Source organism: Zingiber officinale, chromosome 2B, assembly GCF_018446385.1.
Source record: "Zingiber officinale cultivar Zhangliang chromosome 2B, Zo_v1.1, whole genome shotgun sequence".
In the NCBI taxonomy this organism is placed as follows: Eukaryota; Viridiplantae; Streptophyta; class Magnoliopsida; order Zingiberales; family Zingiberaceae; genus Zingiber; species Zingiber officinale.
This window is the reverse complement of record NC_055989.1, coordinates 87690143-87710736: the sequence shown is the minus strand read 5'-3', so window position 1 is coordinate 87710736 and position 20594 is coordinate 87690143. Positions and strand designations below refer to the sequence as shown.

General features: G+C 41.9%; 2 protein-coding genes across 3 annotated transcripts; both read right to left on the bottom strand.

The window, feature by feature from the left end:
* Positions 1-7276: 7276 nt before the first annotated feature.
* LOC122049263 lies at positions 7277-10565 on the bottom strand. Its single transcript, XM_042610671.1, has 5 exons — positions 10197-10565; positions 8362-8438; positions 8088-8263; positions 7903-8008; positions 7277-7804 (listed from the first exon to the last, which is right to left on the bottom strand). The coding sequence occupies exons 1-5, from the start codon at positions 10450-10452 to the stop codon at positions 7484-7486; spliced, it is 936 nt and encodes a 311-aa protein (XP_042466605.1). The 5' UTR covers positions 10453-10565; the 3' UTR covers positions 7277-7483.
* A 1727-nt stretch (positions 10566-12292) lies between these two features.
* On the bottom strand, positions 12293-16664 carry LOC122046213 (probable serine/threonine-protein kinase At1g01540). 2 transcript variants are annotated; one of them, XM_042606791.1, is made up of 7 exons: positions 15595-16662; positions 13960-14064; positions 13729-13851; positions 13473-13643; positions 13259-13388; positions 12977-13186; positions 12293-12707 (listed from the first exon to the last, which is right to left on the bottom strand). In XM_042606791.1, exons 1-7 carry the CDS (start codon positions 16173-16175, stop codon positions 12570-12572), a joined length of 1458 nt encoding a protein of 485 aa, XP_042462725.1. In that variant the 5' UTR covers positions 16176-16662; the 3' UTR covers positions 12293-12569. The 2 variants fall into 2 exon arrangements, with proteins under 2 accessions (XP_042462725.1, XP_042462724.1); XM_042606790.1 differs by having other exon boundaries at positions 13259-13643; positions 15595-16664.
* Positions 16665-20594: the final 3930 nt, after the last annotated feature.

The following is a 20594-nucleotide window of genomic DNA, read 5'->3' as shown; positions in this document are numbered from 1 at the left end:
GTTTGCTCGATCGCGCCGATCGCTTTGCTCCACGTCGCCCGAGCGTCTACTCGATATCACTCAGTCTCGCTCGGCGCTTGATCGATTTTTCGACATCCGCGAACGCGTGGGAGGCATTATACGAGGAGTTCAACGATTCGATGTCGATATGAAGAATGATGCAGTCTCAGCGATAGACTGTCCAGTCAGTCGGACTCATGCCTCTTTCGACTGGACTTGAGGGGGAGGCTTGTGATCCGGATCACAGGAGAGGGCATAGAGGGGATTAGGGAGAAGAGAGGGGGCATATGCGTCATTTAGGAGGTGGAGGGTTAGGGGGGCATTTGGGAGCCGGTTCGTGAAAAAGGGGCAGGGGTTTTTTTCTGCGGTTCGTGTTTTTTTGGGGCCCGCCGCCACTGCATTTCTTCTCCCCCTTCCTCTCGCGTGTCTTTCCGGCGCCGGCGCCGACGGACAGCCGCCGCCCTCCTCCTCTCCACTATTCCTTTCCTCTAGCCTCTTAGCGTCGCCACCGCCTTCATGAGGAGGAAGTGTTTCCTCGTGACTGAGTTTTCAACCGCCGGCGAGCAGAAGGACGTTGATTTACCGGAGTCGAGCCGTCTCCTCCTTCGGTCTCCCGGCGGACGGCGACGAGGAGCACCGCCACCGCTGCCGCTAGCGTGCGTCGCCGCCCCCAGCGGGCTCCGCCATCATCTCTTGTGACCATCGTCGCCGGCAGCCACCGCTGCCTTCCCCCGCGGCCACAGCCGCCGCCGGCAGCCACCGCTGCCTTCCCCCGCGGCCACAGCCGCCGCCGGCAGCCATCGCTGCCTTTTCCCGCGGCCACAGCCGCAGCCTCCCCCTCTCGCATCTACTGCCGCTGTCTTTAGTGGATATCGTCACCTTCCAGATAGCCGCAGCTCGGTACTATTTGGGTAATTCTGGCCATCGCGCCGAGGTATTTTACTCTTTGCATCGTTATCATCATGGTGGGTTATTGGGTTTATCCGGCCTGCGTGCCGTGTTTCGGCTTACGAGCCATTGTCGTATTTCGGCCTGCGAGCCGAGGTGGTAGTCGAACAGTGCATCATCCTACGGATCCATATCGCGTCCGACTCCGAGCCACTGGAGCCAGCTACTCACCGAGCGGACATTTATCTACTATTCAGAGCCGCGACGACTCGATCGGTATCCCGACCAACTCATTCATCCATCCGAGGGCGCCCCCCTGGGCCAGGGTACGTTCTCGTACCTTTTCTGCATTTAGTTAATTATTCTGCTATACTATTATGTGGTTACTCATACATTTGTGGGATTCGCCTCGAGCACCGAGGTACCAGAGACCGGGGGAACCCGGTCGCTGGATACAGGTACAGTTGACCGGAGGAGGACTTCAGACGACTTGGTCAACGCAGCGGACAGATCATCAACCGGGTCATGGGGATGCGGTCAACCTTCCAGACACGTCACACCGGCAGGTTTGTCTTCTCAGCTTCCAGACAGGATCAACTATGATGAAACCTTTTCACCAGTAGCGATGTTTAAGTCCATTCGGATCATGCTTGCTATTGCAGCTTACCGCGATTACGAGATCTGGCAGATGGATGTCAAAATCGCGTTTCTGAATGGAAACCTACTCGAGGATGTGTACATGACACAACCTGAGGGTTTTGTAGATCCAAAGCATACTAGCAGAGTATGCAAGCTGCATAGGTCCATTTATTGACTAAAGCAAGTTTCTCGGAGCTGGAATCTTTAATTCGATGATGCAATCAAATAGTTTGGTTTCATCAAGAATGAAGATAAACCTTGTGTCTACAAGAAGGTTGTAGGGGGCATAGTTGTCTTCCTCATATTGTATGTGGATGACATACTGCTCATTGGGAAAGACATCCCTTTGTTACAGTCTGTCAAGACTTGGCTAGGGACATGTTTCTCAATGAAGGACTTAGGTGAAGCATCCCGCATTCTAGGGATACAGATCTATAGAGATAGATCTAAGAGATTGCTTGGCCTAAGTCAGAGTACATATTTTGACAACGGTTTGCCATGCAGAACTCCAAGAAGGGATTTCTGCCGATGTCACATGGCGTGAGTCTTTCGAAGACTCAAGGTCCCTCTTCTAGAGAGGAGAGAGACCGCATGGATCAGATCCCTTATGCCTCAGCCATAGGATCTATCATGTACGTCATGCTATGTACTCGACCTGATGTCTCGTATGCTTTGAGCATGACGAGCAGATACCAGTCAGATCCAGGTGAAAGTCACTGGATAGCGGTCAAGAATATTCTTAAGTACTTAAGAATGACTAAAGAATATTTCTTGATATATGGAGGTAATTATAAGCTAGCTGTAAAGGGTTACAGTAATGCCAGCTTCCAGACCGATCAGGATGATTATCGATCGCAGTCAGGGCTCATATTTTGCATTATTGGTGGTCTTCGATTCGATGTTGCAAGCAGACAGTTTGGCTTCATCAAGATCGATTCGCATGAGGCAGCAAAGGAGGCAGTTTGGATCCGCAAGTTCATCACTGAACTTGGGGTGGTTCCCAGTATCGCTGACCCTATTGAGCTCTATTGTGACAACAATGGAGCTATAGCACAGGCGAAGGAACCTCGCTCACACCAGCGGACCAAACACATACTACGGCGCTTCCATCTCATTCGAGAGAGGAGATGTGAAGATTTGCAAAGTACCCACAGAGGCTAACATCGCAGATCCCTTGACCAAGGCTTTGGCACAGAGGAAGCATGATGGTCACACTAGGTCATTGGGGCTTAGAGCCTACACTGATTGGCACTAGTGCTAGTGGGAGATTGTTAGCTAGAGCCCTAGAGCCAATCATTTGATGATTGTATTATGGACTTGTTGTATCATATTCTATATAAATAAAGGCATTTAGTTTTTGGTTATTATACTTACTTGTATTGGTGCCAAATAAACTAAGTATAATAACGCCCTTGAGCAGAAGGTTCTTACCTATATCAATCGGTTAGCTGAACCGATAGTGAGATGATATAGGGAACACTACTCTTAATCATCCTAGTCGAGTATTAACATTCAGCGACAATGTTAATACAATAAGACTAGCATGTAGGTCAACTCGATGACTTGATCTCACAAGTCATGGATATAGAGATATCAAGTTGACATATGGGTATGCATTGGAGAATGTATACTGAATGGCCCGCCATGAGAAAGTATCATGGATCGTTATATGAGTGTCATATACTTTCTCATGTGGCTATTAGTATGACTATTAGTCCTTAGACCTGAAGTCATCATGGTTCCCTACATAAGGAGTTATGTACTTTGGTTTCGTCAAACGTCACCCGTAACTGGGTGGATTATAAAGGCGATTACTGAGTATGTAACAAATTATGCAGAGGGATGTGAGTGATGTAGATGAGATCTATCCCTCCTATATGACGGAAGAGACATCGATATTCTTGATAGACTGAGACCACGAAGTGCATGGCCATGCCCAAATGAGTCAATATGAGATATTGAGCTCATTTGATTGAGTGAGTCTACTTGGAGTTCAAGATTTAGATTGATTAAAGGATGACACGGTCTATGCCTCACATTGATCAATCTAGATGTATAGGATAGAAGGACACTTGTCATATATTGTGAGGAGTCACAATTAGTAGTCACAAGGTGATGTTGGATCTCAACATTCTTGTGACTTGGGTAGTAATGATGTATTGCTAGATACCGCTTATTACTTATACTTCTAAATGAGTTTAGGGGCATTGCCAATGTTACAAGAACATATTGGGTCACACACAAAGAACAAGTGGATGGAGATTAGGTTCATATGATGAACCAAGAGGATTAGATTCATTTGATGAATCAAATTGGATTAAGAGTAATCCTAATTGGGCTAATTGAGTTGGACTCAAGTTGATTCATGTGTTCAATGAGTCTAATTTAGATTATGACTCATTGAATCAATTTAATTAAATGAATTAGATTCATTATATTAAATTGACTTGAATTAAATGGTTGAATTAGATCAACCATGAGAGAGATTAAGTCAAGTTTGACTTGACTTGAGAGGAAGAGGAAGAGTCAAGTTTGACTTGACTTTATGCCACATCATATGTGTGACTTAGCATTAAGTGGCCAATTATGATGTGCCACATCATTATAGTTAATACATGATTGTGCCACCTAATGGAAGTTACATCTTCTCCTTTGCTTTAATGTGGCCGGCCACATTAATGAGAGGAGTTACTCTTGATGTGGCCGACCACTCAAAATGAATGGGATTCATTATTTTTCATTCAAGGCTAATTGCATCTTCTTCTTCCTCAAGCTCTCCCTCTCCTCTTCTCTTGGCCGAAAGTTTTCAAGCAAGAAAGAAGGTGAATGAGTTTGAGTTTCATGAAGGAAAAGGTAGAGTGATTGTCACATAGAAGAAGAAGAAGAGTGTTCATAAGATCCATTCTATTTCTCTTCTCTATCCTTTTTCCTTTTCATTCCCATCCGAGAGCCCTAGAAAGTGCTAGCACACTTGTGGTGCTCTCTTATCCATCCTTGTGTGTTAGAGAACACATCTTGTTCGTGTGGATACTTCTAGAGGATTGTCTACGTTGATAATCTTGAGATCCGGCGTACCTTGGACTTGCGGGATTGCGAAGGGCTTCGCTTCAAAGGTATAACCTTTTTTCCTTGTAGATCTAAGTGTAGATCTAGGTAAACTCATACTCGTAGTTTTTTGAAAAAAAAATTTCTTTGCACGGATCCGTTGGGCAGGGAGTTTCGGGGTTTCCGTGACGCGAAAAAGCGATTTTCGCGGCCCGAAAAACCCAACATGGTTGTATGCTACTGCAAATTTACTTCATCGCCTTGGTCTGTGAGTCCTAGAATCAATGAAATATCTTTCCTAGTGAAAACTAATCTCCTTATTATGAAAGATGAAACATCTGACTTCAACGTCCCAATTGTCAAACATATTTTGTATAAGACTTCAGATATTTACAATTTCAAGCATGGCTACTGCCCAAGCAAATAGACTTCCATTGATCAATTCTATCTGTCGGTCGTTTATGTGTAGCGATGATAAAAAGCCCTTGAAGTGAGGGTAATTACTTTTCCAATGCACTTTCTTACGATATGCACGGGAAGCAGAAGTTTTATGGCTCGCCATTTAATTCTGTCAAACAAATATATATGATCTTAGTGATACTTAGTTGGCTTCATTACAATGCAGTTAGTTTTCACCCATAATATGATACATTACACTGTTATTTTTTATCCATAATAGGATACATTACAATGTCTATAATTTCTCCTAGGTAGTACAATGTGATTAGTAGCTGCTACGACATTAGTACTGATCACGTTATAGCAGTTAGGGTTAAGTAGCTGCTATAATAATGAGAAGCTAATCGGGACTGTAGGATTTAACCACGTTGTATCAATCATTAGGGTTTAACTGCGTTGTAGCAGCCTACGTGATAGTAGCTGCTACAACAAAGATAAACTTTTTTTAAACCTTCTATTCGCTCAAAGTAAATCTTCAATCCAAAGACATATAATCATTAAACACCGTTGTAGCAGCTAGGAGACGAATCAAAACCCTAAAAATTCAAACACCTAAACAAAATGAGAAGAATCAAAACTTTAAACCCTAGCACAATACTTACGATAGAGGCAAAGATTTGGATGAGAAACAAGTCATTGTGGCGAGATTGATTGACGAAGATACTGTGGGCCACTAATCTACTATCAATGAAATTCTTTCGAAATATTTGCACACGGTGAGTTTCGAGGGTAAAACTTTGGCTGATGAGGGAAAAAAGGTAATTGCACAATATATTTTTGCATAATAATTGTAAAAAGGTAATTGGTAAGAAAAGGTTGTTTGGAGATCAGCAGTAGCTACTACACGTTGTATCAGCTATTCTGGAGTAGCTGTTATAATGTGTAACAGCTAATCTGTAGTAACTGTTACATGTTGTAGCAGCTACTCTTGAGAAGCTCTACACGTTGTAGCAACTTCTGACGACTAGCTGCTACAACGTGCTGCAGTAGCTGCTACAATGTGTAGCAGCTTCTAACTATTTATACATTAATTGACAACGTGTAAAATCACATTTAATTGATCTAAATAAAAAATTGAGATTGATATGATCTATATTGCTTGAAAAATGCAAAGTAACATCTTATTGAGCGTAAACGAAGAAAGAGCTGCTACAATGTTGTAGCATCTAACCGTCGATTTAGCTACTTCCACTCTTGAACGTAATTGCTAGAACATTGTAGCAGCTGCTTCTACTCTGGAACGTAATTGATACAACGTTGTAGCAGCTACTTCCACTCTGGAACGTAATTACTACAACGTTGTAGCAAGTATCACTGTGGAAGTAGCTACTACAACGTTGTAGCAGCTAACATTCCAAGTTATTTGCTACAAGGTGTAGCAGCTAATTGTTGAATTAGCTGCTACAACATGTAGCAGCAAAGCAAAGACACTGCAGCAGTAAAAATAATTTTAAATAATTTTTTACCAAGTTGATATATATAACAAAAATATTTTTAGGGGTAATATCTGCTAGAAAATGTAGCTACTATAAAAACGTCTTACTAAGTGGCTGCTATACGTTGTAGCATTTACATAGACAGTTAGCTGCTACAAGGTGTAGCAGTTAACTGTCGAAGTAGCTGCTACAACTTGTAGCAGCTAACTGTCCAAGTGGTTGCAGGCGTTTGTAGCAGGCGTCGGCCTTACACGTTGTAGCATAAATCCTTCCTTCCTTCTAATATTCCTTATGATCACGGTCGGAAATTACAACTTACAATGAAATGAATTACTATTAGTTATGAAATGCAGATGGAATTAATGTTTGGCAAGTTACCTGCAAATTCTATAAGCAAAAAACTGGTATCATAGCAGCTAGGGCTCGTGCTTGGTAGAATATATATATGGTGTAAAAAAAAAATTGTACAAAGCTAAAAAACAGACAGTGGAGGGGAAATGCTTACGATCAAGAATGGAGAAAGAGGGACTTTTACACCGGTTGCATGCCTTTGTGTTCGACTCATAGTTTGGGGAGCTTCAGTCAACTGTGACAAAAGACGGCGACGAAGGAAGAGACGAGAGCAAGCGAGAGAGCAACAAGGGAAATTTAGAATTTGAAAAAATTCTCTCACCGATATTTTGAATAGAAGGCGGAAGGGGAGAAAGAATAAAAGAAATTTTTTTTTTTAAGAAATCAAACTGGCAACACCACGTCTACGCATCGCTCCCGATCGTGCACGAAGCGTCACTTAACATATCAAATCTCTCTCTCTCTAAATATATATAGCTTAATAATGTGAACATGTTCAAACAATGTTTGTGAACAACATCTAAACAAAACTAAGCTGCAAATAAAAAGCAACCAAATCAAGCTTGCATAATCATTTCAACCTTTTGATTTATTTTAGACTGGCTCATCGCTAGGGGAGGTGGATCAACAGGAACATATGCCTAACCTTAAGGCTGTGCCATGTCTCAGCAATCTGGATGCAACCGGACCAGCCGCAGGGATTCAAATGAAGTTTGCAACCGCCATTCTCTTTGTTTCTTGTTTAGAGGTCTTCCTTTCCCTGCCTTTTGCCTATTCACCTTCACGTCTGCTATGCCCCATGTGCATTGGCCTGATTCCACATCCAAAGAAATGACACTGAACACACCATCTTTTTCCTGAGAGGAGGAGGACGTGGCAACATCGTTGTCGCTGTCAACGACATATTTCACATACATAGGTCGGTCTTTGAACCGTTCGAGCTCCTCCGGGGCATGCACAACCCTCTCAAGACCGGGGGATGAAACCTAGCACAAACAGGAAATTCATCTTTAGCCCTTTTAATGTTACACAGGAACCATACAATGAACTATTAAGTAGAGAAGTGGCAAGAAAGATCAGGCACCTCCAAAGAGATGTCTGGTAGTTTTCCAGCAAGCTCAGCTTCATCTAAGCGGGAGCGATAGACGGTAGAAAAGGCCTCAATATCCTCCATACTGGGAGAACCATACCTGTGAGATGAGGTTTACTTAGAAGAACATGATTGGATCGGCAATTGTCAGTTCATAGCATTTTATGTCACCACTTTACCTGGTAGAAAGCTTTTCAATTCGCACACGTATGTCCGAGTTTGTCGTAGTTTTGAAAGCATAAATTTTCAGGTCGCCATCAAATGTTACCGAAACTTCTTGTGCAATGGTCAATGCTTCGTTATCCCACCAATTGCCGGCAAGGGAAATCCCTCCCCCTGCAGCACCATCTCCAACCTACAAAGAAACCAGATTCAATAGCAAATTGCGATGATTTAGTCTAAACTTCGCTTTATCCACAAGCTTGCACAACAATTGATAGACAAGAAACTTACAAAGAGACTTGCTTCTTTCTCAAACTCTTCTTCCTCAAATTCATCTTCAAAATCCTCATCATCTTCCAATTCAAAATCTGTACAGCATGGACATTGCATTAGATATAAAACCTCAACCAAATTGATCTAGCACAAATAAATTTGAAGAATCTTGTCAAAAATGAGAGCCCAATGAGGCCTAGCTTTGCAGATACAAGGAGTTAGCAGTAATACATACAAAAATACAACCTAGTATCGTAGAAAGGTGCCAGGCAAGATGAACAAGAAATAAAGCAAGAAGCATCAGGCCAGCTAAAGTAGTAGCAAATTAATTCACATACTGACTGAGTAAATGCAGGGAGGTGGATGTTTAAGTACTTATTTGTAATGGAAGTAATGAAAGTTACATTTTTTTTTTCAATTAATGGACACAAACTAAAAAAAGTGAATCTATTCTGAGTATCAGAAACTTAATTGACACCTAAAGCTAGTTCATATGTTTGTTCTGAGATGGGGAAAATACTCATGAGAGAAAGAAGGATTTTACTTCTTTCTGAATGTTCGCATTTTGTAACATCATATCCTTGAACGCTCTTTTGCCTAGAAGTACAAGGAAGCCTAATTGGATCAGGTCAAAAGTAAATGCTCAAGCAATCTTTTTTTCTCAGAATTGTCATGGTTCATACATCTTTAGCCCTCCGCTAATTATCATCTATCATGATCTGCTAAAAGTTTTCATCAAATAATGCTAGTTATCATTCAACAAATTCATATACACTATCCTTCTTTAATTGTGGCAAAAGGCGAATACGCTCGCCCCCAGCGCCCCCGCCAACCCGTCCCAAGGTCAACATGGAGGAGGTAAATCACAGGCGGCTACTAGCCTTTGGAATAGTGACTAGCATATAAGGGAGATATTTACCTCGGCTTTGCCGAGATTTGAACCCGAGACCTCATTATGGAAATACCTCATGCGCTAGCCACTAGACCCATTCGAGGGGAATACACTATCCTTCTTTAATGAAGAATAAGGCTATGTACTTTGATGTTCATTTTGTTCATGAAATGCAAAGATATCTGAACAACCCCAATTAACCGTGAATCATGAATTTCCTAAACATCAAAAGTACGAATGACACTCACCAGAGTCTATATACACAATCAATGTCACACAACACCAAAAAAGTGCTTGATGTTAATGCTGAATATAACTAGCCACAGAAACTGCACCAATTTACAAGAGGCTGGTCTTGTTGATTTAATATCCACCACATGTTTGTCCAAATCATTGATAAAAACACAAATTTGTATAACTAATCATTCAGAACATAAGTCTGGAACTAGTTTGACTTTAGAGTATGCTAGATCTAACATACTTCATAGTAAAGCATATAGGTCACTGGCTAGTTCAAAAAGTAAGGAAACATGTGCTTTAACTACCTCAAGAAGCAAGTTCTACAAAATGCCGAGCATGGATTTTCATGTTGTGTTTATCCCAATTATTTGGAATCGACTACAAGAATCTTGTCACTCCATTGAACATAGCAATTACCTCTCTCGTTCACTAGTTGTCCACAACGTGATTGTAGTCATTGGAAAATGAGTCCTTTGGCTTATTGGCTATAAAAGGAGATAATCCTAAGAATGAAATAAGCCCGTGATCAATTTATCCAATCGACACTACTACGATCTACAGATAGAGCACACAACAAACATAAGTAAAGCAATTATCATGTGAAATTTTCAAAAAACAAGCTAGAAAGAATCAAAATTTTGATGGCAATTTCTAAGTAGAGATTGAAAATGCACTAGAAAAAAGGAATGCAACGGGAACAAGCAAACAAATTGCGACTCACCGTCTCCAAAATCATCAGCAAATTGGACTTCCGATCCCTCTTCTTGTAGAAATTCTCCCTCGTCGTCTTCCACTCGTTCTTCCTTGATAGCGGAATGCTTGGGTGGAGGCGGCTGGGGAGCAGAGGCCCTCCTCTTCGCGTAGCTCACTAGAGAGATTGCTCGCGTGCAGGAAGAAAGACGGGTGAAATTGGGGAGCAAAACCATACATGGCTTCCAGGGGAAGGAAGAGAGATTGATTGACGGAAAGGCCAACATCACCGGAGACAACGTACTAACTGTACAAACCAATTCCGCACTACAGGAAAAATACCAGAAGCAAAAGCCCAGGAATTAGGGTTTATATCATTGGTAGTAACTTTCAAGTGGGGTGCGAGAAACAGAGAGAGGATATCGATATGATTTTTAAAGAAAAAAAAAGATGTTATTTGGAATTTCAAAGTAAAACCAAAATTCATTAATACTCTTGTTTAGGGATGTAATCGAGTCAAATCGGGTCGAACTCTTAGATATTTGAGTTTGACTCATTTATAATCGAACCGAGCTCGAGCTTTATTTAACGAATATATTCATAGCTCACGAGCTTATTCGAGCTTTTATCGAACTTAAACGAGCTTAATAAATATAAATTATAAATTTATATATTTATTAAAAATTAAATTATATATATTTTTTAAAAAAAATAATATTCTGGTTAAAATTTATAATTTTATTCTAATAAATAAATTTAATATATTTATCTATGTTTTTTAAAATTAGAGTGTAAAATTTATAAATTCAATATCAAAACTATTATTTTTTTATTTAAAACTTATTTATGAGCTTAACGAACGTGTTCACGAGCTAACGAGCCGAATATTAAGAAGCTTGAGCTTGGTTTGTTTATCTTAACGAGTCTCATTAAACGATCTCAAACGAGCTTTTATTGAATCGAGCTTCGAATAGCTCACGAGTAGCTTTAATCCTGTTTACCCTTGATAATCTTGTTTATCCATCTACAGATTATCAACGAAAATTCTATTTGATTTAAATAATCGATGATTTCCGAGTAATGTTTCATACCTGACACGTCAACAAAAGGGGCATGCAACTCGGAATCAAAAAACCTCATAAAACTGAGATTTTTTTTTTTATTCCGAGGTTAATGAATTTATTTTTCCCAAAATACCTTCGAATAAGAGAAAAATGTGATAAAAAAGGGAAAAAAATAAAAAACATAAAAAAAAATTTAAAAAAAAGAAAAGATATAAACAAAATTTAAAAATAATAAAAAAATGAGTAAAATAAAAAAAAACAAAAAAATAGAAAATAGAAAAAACGTAAAAAAATTAAGAAAACGTAAAAAATAATAAAAAACGTAAAAAATTTAAAAAATATACATAAAAAATAGAAAAAAAAAAGTAAAAATAAAAAAAATTTAAAAAACTTTTACAAATTTTTAAAAATTAAAAAATGGAAAAAATGAAATGAAATAAAAAAACATAAAAATAAAGAAAAACATGAAAAAGAAAAAAGAAAAAAAAACGTAGGGTTTAAAAGATATATATGATTGGTTTTGTAACTATGGACAATATAGTAAAATATTAAATTAGTTTATTCATTAAAACCTTCAAACAAATAAATTTTTGTTGTATTACCTAGGTTAAATCAAATAACATTTGATTATGTTTTATTCTCCATAACCTTGGTTATGTGATTACTTGAACCAAACGCATATTAAATATAGTTTAAATCATACTTTGAAATTATATATATATGAAAAATCTCATGTAAAATCTCACACATAGAGTGATGAAGCTCATAAAAATGAAAATGATGAACATCAATTTATGTGTCTATCCTGAACTTTTCTCTGAAATTTTTTCACTCATTACTCTCTCTATATATATAGGTAATACACTATGCATTTCACATACACTGACTTATTATAGTAACACTACGTGTAAATACCAACTATACCAGCATGAGTAGCTATTGTTGGCACACATTAAACAATACCCAATGAGTATCGTTTTAATTATCAACCGAATTTTAAACTCTCTTCTCCAGTAAGAATAAAAAGATTATAATATTTATTTAAAATGTTTGCAATTGTATATAAAAGATGCAAGATAAATTATAATGGCTCGTATTCACCAATGCCATGATACAAATGAAGTGTACATACGAGCCAGTTCATCAAGCAAAATGTGCCCGCAGGAGCAATCACATAACACAACAATATACAGAATTTTGTACAAGTAAACTAGCACAGAACATCATTTACACACTAAGTTTTTTTTGTGCTTTTTTGTAGGCATATTCTATTGCAAAAGTCTGAAATGTTTCTTGGTTTCAAGATGAATATTCATCTGATATTGTAGTTTCCTTCCAGCTCAACTTTTTGCTAATCCACATGCTCCAACAATATTATCACTAGTTTCAGTTGTCGCATGCTGCTCTGTTATTGGTTTTCTACTATCTTCCGAGCTGCCATGGCATGGCTGTCTTGGGTCTTTTCCTCCGCGTCGTTCCTGAACTCAAACATAAACAAGAAGCTGTTGAGATACAAATACTGCTGGCTAAGCGACGAGGTAGTCTTTGTGACTATTTTGCAGTTTCTAAAATATTGATATGCTTTCATTCTTTTGCTCACTTGTGGTTTCTGCACAGGGATTCACTTGTGATGAAATAGTACATGATATGAAAACAGAGGCTAAGAACAATTTAGAAGGGTTTGGTTACTTCACTTGACTGACTAGATTTCATGGATGGAGTAAAAGGCAGTCAAAAAACTACTTACATCTCGATAAGGGAAGTCATCGACTTCGAGCATGTGTATAACATGTCCCATCTTTGGCCTCTTGCGTGAATCAGGATCAACGCATCGCAGTGCAACTAAAAGTGTTCTTTTTAATGCTCTTGATGAGGGTTTCTCAGGGATCTTTGGATCTAAGACACCTTCAGAGTTTCGATTACTCACCATTGTCTTAAGCCAATCTACCAAATTAACCTACAAAAAAAGAGTATCTCAGAAACTCACATCATCTTCATCTCGCTTCTTTCAGGGAGAAAAAAGACTAACCTCTCCTGGAGGTCTGCTGTAGTCAACCGGTGTTCGACCCGATATTACCTCCATGATAAAAATACCAAAACTATAGACATCACTCGACTCATTTAGCATACCAGTGCTAGCATATTCAGGAGCCACATAACTAGAGAGAAGAAACAAGCTAATGTCATTTAGCATACCAGTGCTATCATGAAACAATAAGTTGCAATAGACAGTATTCACGAACCCAAATGTTCCCATTACTCGTGTTGTAACATAGGTCCTCCCTGAGCCCAATAGCTTGGCAAGTCCGAAATCTGAAACCTTGGGAGTCCACTGTTTATCAAGAAGTATGTTGCTCGATTTAATATCTCTGTGAACCACCTTTGGCTCTAGTCCTTCGTGCAAGTAGAGTAATCTGCATTATACAGCCATGTTTCAGAAAGAACTATTTTGAAATTAAGTGAAACAAAGAAAGTACAAATTTTAGCAAAGAGGCATACCCTTTTGCTGTACCGATTATAGTATTCATTCGAATATCCCAAGTAAGCGGACTGGAACGGCCAACATCACCATGAAGCCACTGTTCTAGATTCCCGTTATCTATATACTCATAGACAAGCATTCTAAATGGCATAAACAAAACATTAGAAAGCGCACTCCTTTTATCTTTAAATTGCCTCCACCTGAAATACAGTGTTAATTAGAAAGCAAGGCAAGAATTCATAATATACCTATGTTCTCCTTCTGCACAATACCCTAGCAATCTCACTAAATTCTTGTGACGAACTCGTCCTATTGCTTCAACTTCAACCTTAAATTCCATCTCCGCTTGGCCTCTATTACAGAAAGTAACATAAATACAATTATAGCGGAATGCAATGCACTTGTGTTAGTCATTCTATTTTCTAATTAGTACAGATATAGAAATTACTGCAAGTATGACAAATGACTAGTCCCACATGGTAAACTATGGGTTTCTAAGCTTAAATAGGTAACAATTATTAATTATGGTTAAGCATTTTAGACTAGTGATTGAGCTTACCGAATTAAAAGACAAGTTTTGTCTTGCAGATTATGGAAATTGGTATTAAAGCAGCCTAATCTAAGACCCAGTGAGCTATTGAAAAGAGCAGCTTGTGTGATAATGGTGGACCATTGGGTTTTACATGTTGCTGATTAGACATGATTTTGGATTATGAGCTGAACCTTCGATCTTGACAATGTTGGCATTGAGCCAGCCATAAGCTGGGGAGAGTAAAAAAAACGTCTTAGTTTACTCCCACATGGGTTTGTAAGCAGATGAGCTATTGTTAACTTGCTTAAACATTTTGAGTTAGTGGTTAGGTCTAATTAATTTATAAGTTAATTCTCTTATTCAGGGACATTGTAACAAAAAGCGATTCTAATAACTAATTTCAAATTGTTTTTGGCTCTCCTTCTAGATCAAGTATTTTGCTTGGAGGCTATGATTTGGGAATGATTCTCCATTCAATATGTTAAATGTTAAAAGTGTTCATATGATAAATAGAAATATACAATTGAGTATCTGAAAAATAATTGGAGATGAATCAGAATGTTATATATGCAAATTGATGGGAGATTAACCCTTTCATTTAACAGGTATGTGCAAGATCAGTTTGTTGGCAAGACTTTTTCTTTACTGGGGTTTTTACCTCAGACACTAATTATGCAATTAGTGGGTGTTACCATACTTGTATATGCAACTGCCCTGGGAAATGTCTCAAGAAGGTCTTTGCTTCTAATCAAAGTGAAGATTATGCATTTCAATACAATGATTTGATCTTCACTATTGAAAGTGTCCGATGTAGATCAACTATTTTAAGATGCATTAGGAGTTGCGATAATGGGGAGGGTTCGATAACATATATAGGCGATACAGAATTGAACAATTAATATGTGAATCTAAGATATTCGAAATGGCATCAGGCCAGTTACTAGCAACAAAACCTTATCGACTGAATATAGATATCATGATAACGCAAGTCAGACAGCTGCATACCAAATGAAAGTCATATTTAACTCGAAGATAGGTTAATCTCAGCTCTCAGGTAAAGGAAGTGAGTTGACTTCTATGGCTGTTTTTTCATGACAACTTGATAATAATAGATGAATGAGTAGCATCTAAGTCAATGGCATGGATCCACAACCTCACTATAGATGAAGCCCTAATTCTTTCATTAGCAAAACTTGTCTGTGCAATGCAATGTTGAACTCGCAGAACTATGTGTGCATAAGAAAAATGTGTCAATTAACAGTGATTGACTCTACTGTGCTCTTCAGGTTGAAAATTCTGTCCTACAAGATCAAGTGTAACAAAAATGGAAAGATGGAAAACAATCGAGCACCTGTTGTTCAATAAGTTCTTGACTGCAATTTGAGTGCCATCCTCCAAGGCCCCGTGATAGACGATACCGTATCCACCTTCGCCGATGACGTTCTCGTCGGAGAAGCTGTCGGTGGCAAGCTCGAGCTCCCTCAAGGTGTACCAATGCCCCCAACCCAAGTGCGACACCTCCGGCACGGAGGCCGGCGGCTGGTCCACAGACCGACTCTCCCCACTCCCATGCGACGACCCGCTACCGCCGCGGTCTGGGTAGGTGATGCGGTGCTCCTTACCGGTCTCCACGTGAATCCACTGGAGAGCAATTGGGGACTCCTCCTCCCGCTGCTTGGTGGGAGGCGGAGAGGGCTCGGCCTCGGAGGAAAGCAAAAGGGCAAGCGCCGACCCGGCCTGCACTTCTCGGGCCCCCTTGGAGACCTTAGGGACGATATGCTTCCGGGATGAGCTACTGCTGCGCTTGTAGGAGATCCAGAGGGAGATTAGGAAGAGGAGGAGGACGAAGGCGACGCCGATGCAGATGCCCACCACCGCCCACAGATGGAGCCCAAAGATGACTGTTTTCTTCGACAGATCGTAGCCCGACATTGTTGTCGTCGCTCCTACCTCAACACAACTTCAGCCTCCACTACAAGAAACCGCAATGCGGATGTGGAGGAGATGCAGCACGTTCCCCAAAACTGAATCTTTACAACAACAACAAAAAAAAAAAAAAACCAGAAAAAGCGTGGAAATGGAAATGAAAACCTAAAGGGGGGATTCTAGGAAGCAGAGAGCATGAAGTAAGACATTAATGGAGGAAGAGAAAACGGGAGGTGAAGCTTATCAAATGCCATAGGAATGCTTCAAACCCATGGAAGAAGAGCAAGGCGAGAGTGGAATTGCAGCGAATTGAAGGTGAATGAAAAAGAAAGGGGTCGGCGAAGGTTTCGCAGTTGTCACGATGGGACCAGAGTGGAAGAATCAACTGGGCACTTTAATCTCTACTTGCAGGCCGCCATGGCTTCGCTTCATTATACTTTTTCACACTACTTTGAAGATCGCAAGAACTGGTAGGTGCGAAGGAGACTGGGAGTTTGTTTTATCGGTCAATATATTTTAACTGCTTCAACCAAGTAAATCATGTTTTTATTTTAATTTAATTAAAAATATTATACATATGATATTTTTTATTAAAAAATCATTTAAACTCTACCGGACTCACTTTAAATAAATTAAAATTATTATAACAATTTAGTATAAAAATATTTGGGTAAAAATAAAAAGAGGGCATTCCTTTATTTCTAAATCATGAAAGGGATGTTCCACTTTCAACTCTTTTTTTTATTAAAAAGGCATCTTATCTCATTGATCTGTTACGTACATTTATTCAAATATCCCCTAATATTATTCTGTACTATTATCTCTGCTTAATTTCTGAATAGATACATTATTATTATTATTATTATTATTATTATTATTATTATTATTATTATTATTATTATTATTATTACAACTACAATTTTATAGTTATTAAAATGTATTCGACATATTTAATATTTAAAAATATTAACATTATAATAGTTATAATTTCATAATTATTATAATACTTGATCCGGTTGTAAGAACAGGGGACCCCCATCCGGTGGAGTCAACGCCACGTGGAAGTCAAAGGGGCGGTGTCCGGCCGGAGAAGGGTAGGTCCGACCGACCGGCCAGCCGGTGTCGGGCCGGTGGTCAAAGGCGCCCTGACGGAAGTCAGGGTTCCGGCGCTCAGTGGACAGATTGCAGGGCCGATCAGACGGCACACTCGGCCAAAGACAGAAGGAAACATACTGCTACTGGTCTCCACAGAACACGCTATTAAGAATCCCCCAAGTAAATCACCGTATACGGCCGGCCGGACTCCGATGAAGCCGGCCGCCCGGACTCCATGTCGGGAGCAAGGGAGAAAGACAAGGGACGTCTCTCTGGCAGCGGACATGTTCAGGCCATACTCCGAATCTTATGTCAGGAGGTTCCGTTGTCCCATCAGGGACATGCTGGTACGGTAGCAGTATGGGTCAGGTAAGCTCACTGACAAGCCCATACTGGGGTATGGGCTGAGGGCACGTGTGTGCCTCGATCAGTGTGCACACACTCCTTCCCAGCTCTATATAAGAGCTTGCAGACCTTCGCCGCCGGGGGGTTTTTTTCTCAGGTATTCTACGATTCTTGGAGCCACTTTCTTGCTGTGAGCTTTGCCTGACTTGAGCGTCGGAGGGTCGTTGCCGGGAACCTCCCCTGCCCGACTTCTGTGCAGGATCGTCGGAGCGTCGTGCATTTAGTCGGAGATCCACAGCAGCAGCAGGGGAGCGCTACGTGCCCAGCGTCCGTTGGTTCAGCATTCAGGCAGGATCAATTTGGCGCCGTCTGTGGGAACGCTCCTGCATCCGAACGGGAACGATGGACGAGGCTGGACGACAACACACGGTGGCGCTTTCAACAGAAGAACTCGACGCTCTGGTCGAGATGAGGGCCGCCAAACTTGTGGAGCAAAAGCGAGCGGTGGGTGGCCGGAGACAACAAGCAACATCTGCGTCGGGTGGCGGCGGAAGCACCTCGGGCCACCGTCGATTCCATCGACCTTATTCGCACCCACAGGCCGCACCATTTCGAAGATAGAGGATCTTCTTGAGACGAAATGCAGCGGGATGAGTGAAGGAAAGCTCCCAGGCGGACTCATCTCGGCGGATCAATCGCCAATTCTCGGAGGTTATTCTCGAGACCCTCTACCCAAGCACTACGTGCCTCAGACGATCGGCGAGTACAGCGGAACAACGGACCGGGATGATCATCTGGGTAAGTTTGAATACTGCCACTCTATCAATATACAGATGGAGTAAAGTGCCGCGTCTTCCTTACAACTCTCTCGGGATCGGCTCAACGGTGGTTTCGGAGGCTGCCGGACGGATCCATCACTTGCTTCAAGGACTTCCGAACGGCCTTCCTCCACCACTTCGCCAGCAGTCGACGTTATCAGAAGACAAGTGTAAGCTTGTTTGCCATCAAGCAAGAGCCGAGAGAGTCGCTGCGAGCTTACATCCAGCGATTCAATCAAGTGGCGATGGATATTCCAACGGCCACAGCGGAGACGATGATGAATGCCTTCACACAAGGCCTTGTGGATGGGGACTTCTTCCGGGCGCTCATCCGAAAGCCACCCCGAGATTATGATCACATGCTACATCGAGCCAATGAATACATAAACGTGGAAGAAGCGCAAGCGGCCAGGAAAAAAGAAACACCAACCGAGCGGCCTCCACCTGCCGAGCGGAAACCCTTCGCCGCTCATCAACCGCCGAAAGGACCAAGGGCCGAAGCAATCCGCTCCCCTCGTGCAAGGTCCCAAGTGCAAGAAGTAGCTGCCGCTCGGAGCAAGCCAAAGAAGAAATGGACCCCTATGTTCTCTCCTTCCAGACGGACACGCACAACACGAGGGATTGTCGAAGTCTTCCCTTCGTGGCTAATCCGGTTCCAGGAAGGCCGAAATCTCCCTCCATCGACAGGAGACAAAGGATCCATGAAGCCGACCGACCCGCACGGGGCGACATCAACCTCTGCCCGTCGGCGCGTTCTCAGCGGGAGAATCGCCGAGCATCGAGAACGGTCTCGGCCGTCCGCTCGGGAAGAGGAAAAGCAGAGGCAATACTTCCGAGGCGAGATCAATGTTATTCTTTGGCGGGCCACGGAGGAGACTCAACCGAGCGAAGGCGGGCGTCAAGCAACTCAAATCCCGCGATCGGTTGCGACCAAGAGCGAGCATGTGGACGGAGATCACTTTTGGGCCGGAGACTTAGAAGGAGTTGCAGTGCCCCACGGCGACGCTCATTAAAGCGGTAATAGCAAATTACACTATTCATCGCATATTCGTTAACACGGGGAGCTCGGTCAACATCATGTTCAAGAAGGCGTTCGATCGGTTGCAAATTGATCGAGCCGGCTGCGACCATGGCGACCCCCTCACGGGTTTACAGAACGCGAAGTTCGGTAGGTCGAGACAGGCCGAGCAAGCCGGCCGGTCGAGAGGAGCCAGGAGGACCAGGACAATAAATTTCGTGGTGGTCGACTCTCCCTCGTCCTCAACGCGTCATTTTGGGACGAGGCGCTCGGTAATTCGGCGGTTGTCTCAACTTTCCATCGGAAGATCAAGCTCCCGTCGAAGGCAAAGTGGAAGAATGCGGGAGATCGGCTAGCCTGGCGGTGCTATATAGAGATGATCCGATCAGAATCTGTTCCGCTCGGAAGGCGCCCGGATCGAGGTACGCCATCACTGAAAAGCCACCCTCTTTAATTTATGAAGAAAAGAGGAAGTGCAGATTCACCCACCGATCGGAGGCCACCACCTTTATTGCGTCCGGCACGGAGGAGAAGAAGAGGCTGATCCAATGCCTCGGGAGGAATCATGATGTCTTCGTCAGGTGACACATGAGCGCACGGAATTTCGCTGAGCATAGCGGCCTGAGTTACATGTCCAGGCCGGACGTTCGGCGATGAGCGGAGAAAAGGATTTTGGCGAATGCCATCATCCGGAGGAGATAGAAAAGCTGAAGGCGGGCATATCTGCGAGGTCCATTCCCTAGTTGGTTGGCTAATGTGGTCTTTGTCTCTAAGCCAGGGGAGAGTATGCATAGATTTTGGGATCTCAACAAAGCTTGCCCAAAGATTTTTATCCTCGCCTCGGATAGATCAGTTGGTGGACTCTACGGTATGAATTGATCTGTATGCTCGGCGCCTACGGGGTTATCACAGTGTCGCTCGCCGCGAAGATCAAGAAAAGTCGACTTATTGACGTGACAGCACTTATTGCTATAATGTGATGCCGTTCGGATTGAAGAATGTCGGGCCACCTATCAACGCTTGATGAACAAAGTGTTCAAGGGCGGATCGGGCGGAACTGGAAGTTTATGTGGACGACATTCTTATCAAATCCGTCCGGCCGATCTCTTCAAGGACATGGAAGAAACCTTCCAAGCTGCTGAAATATGG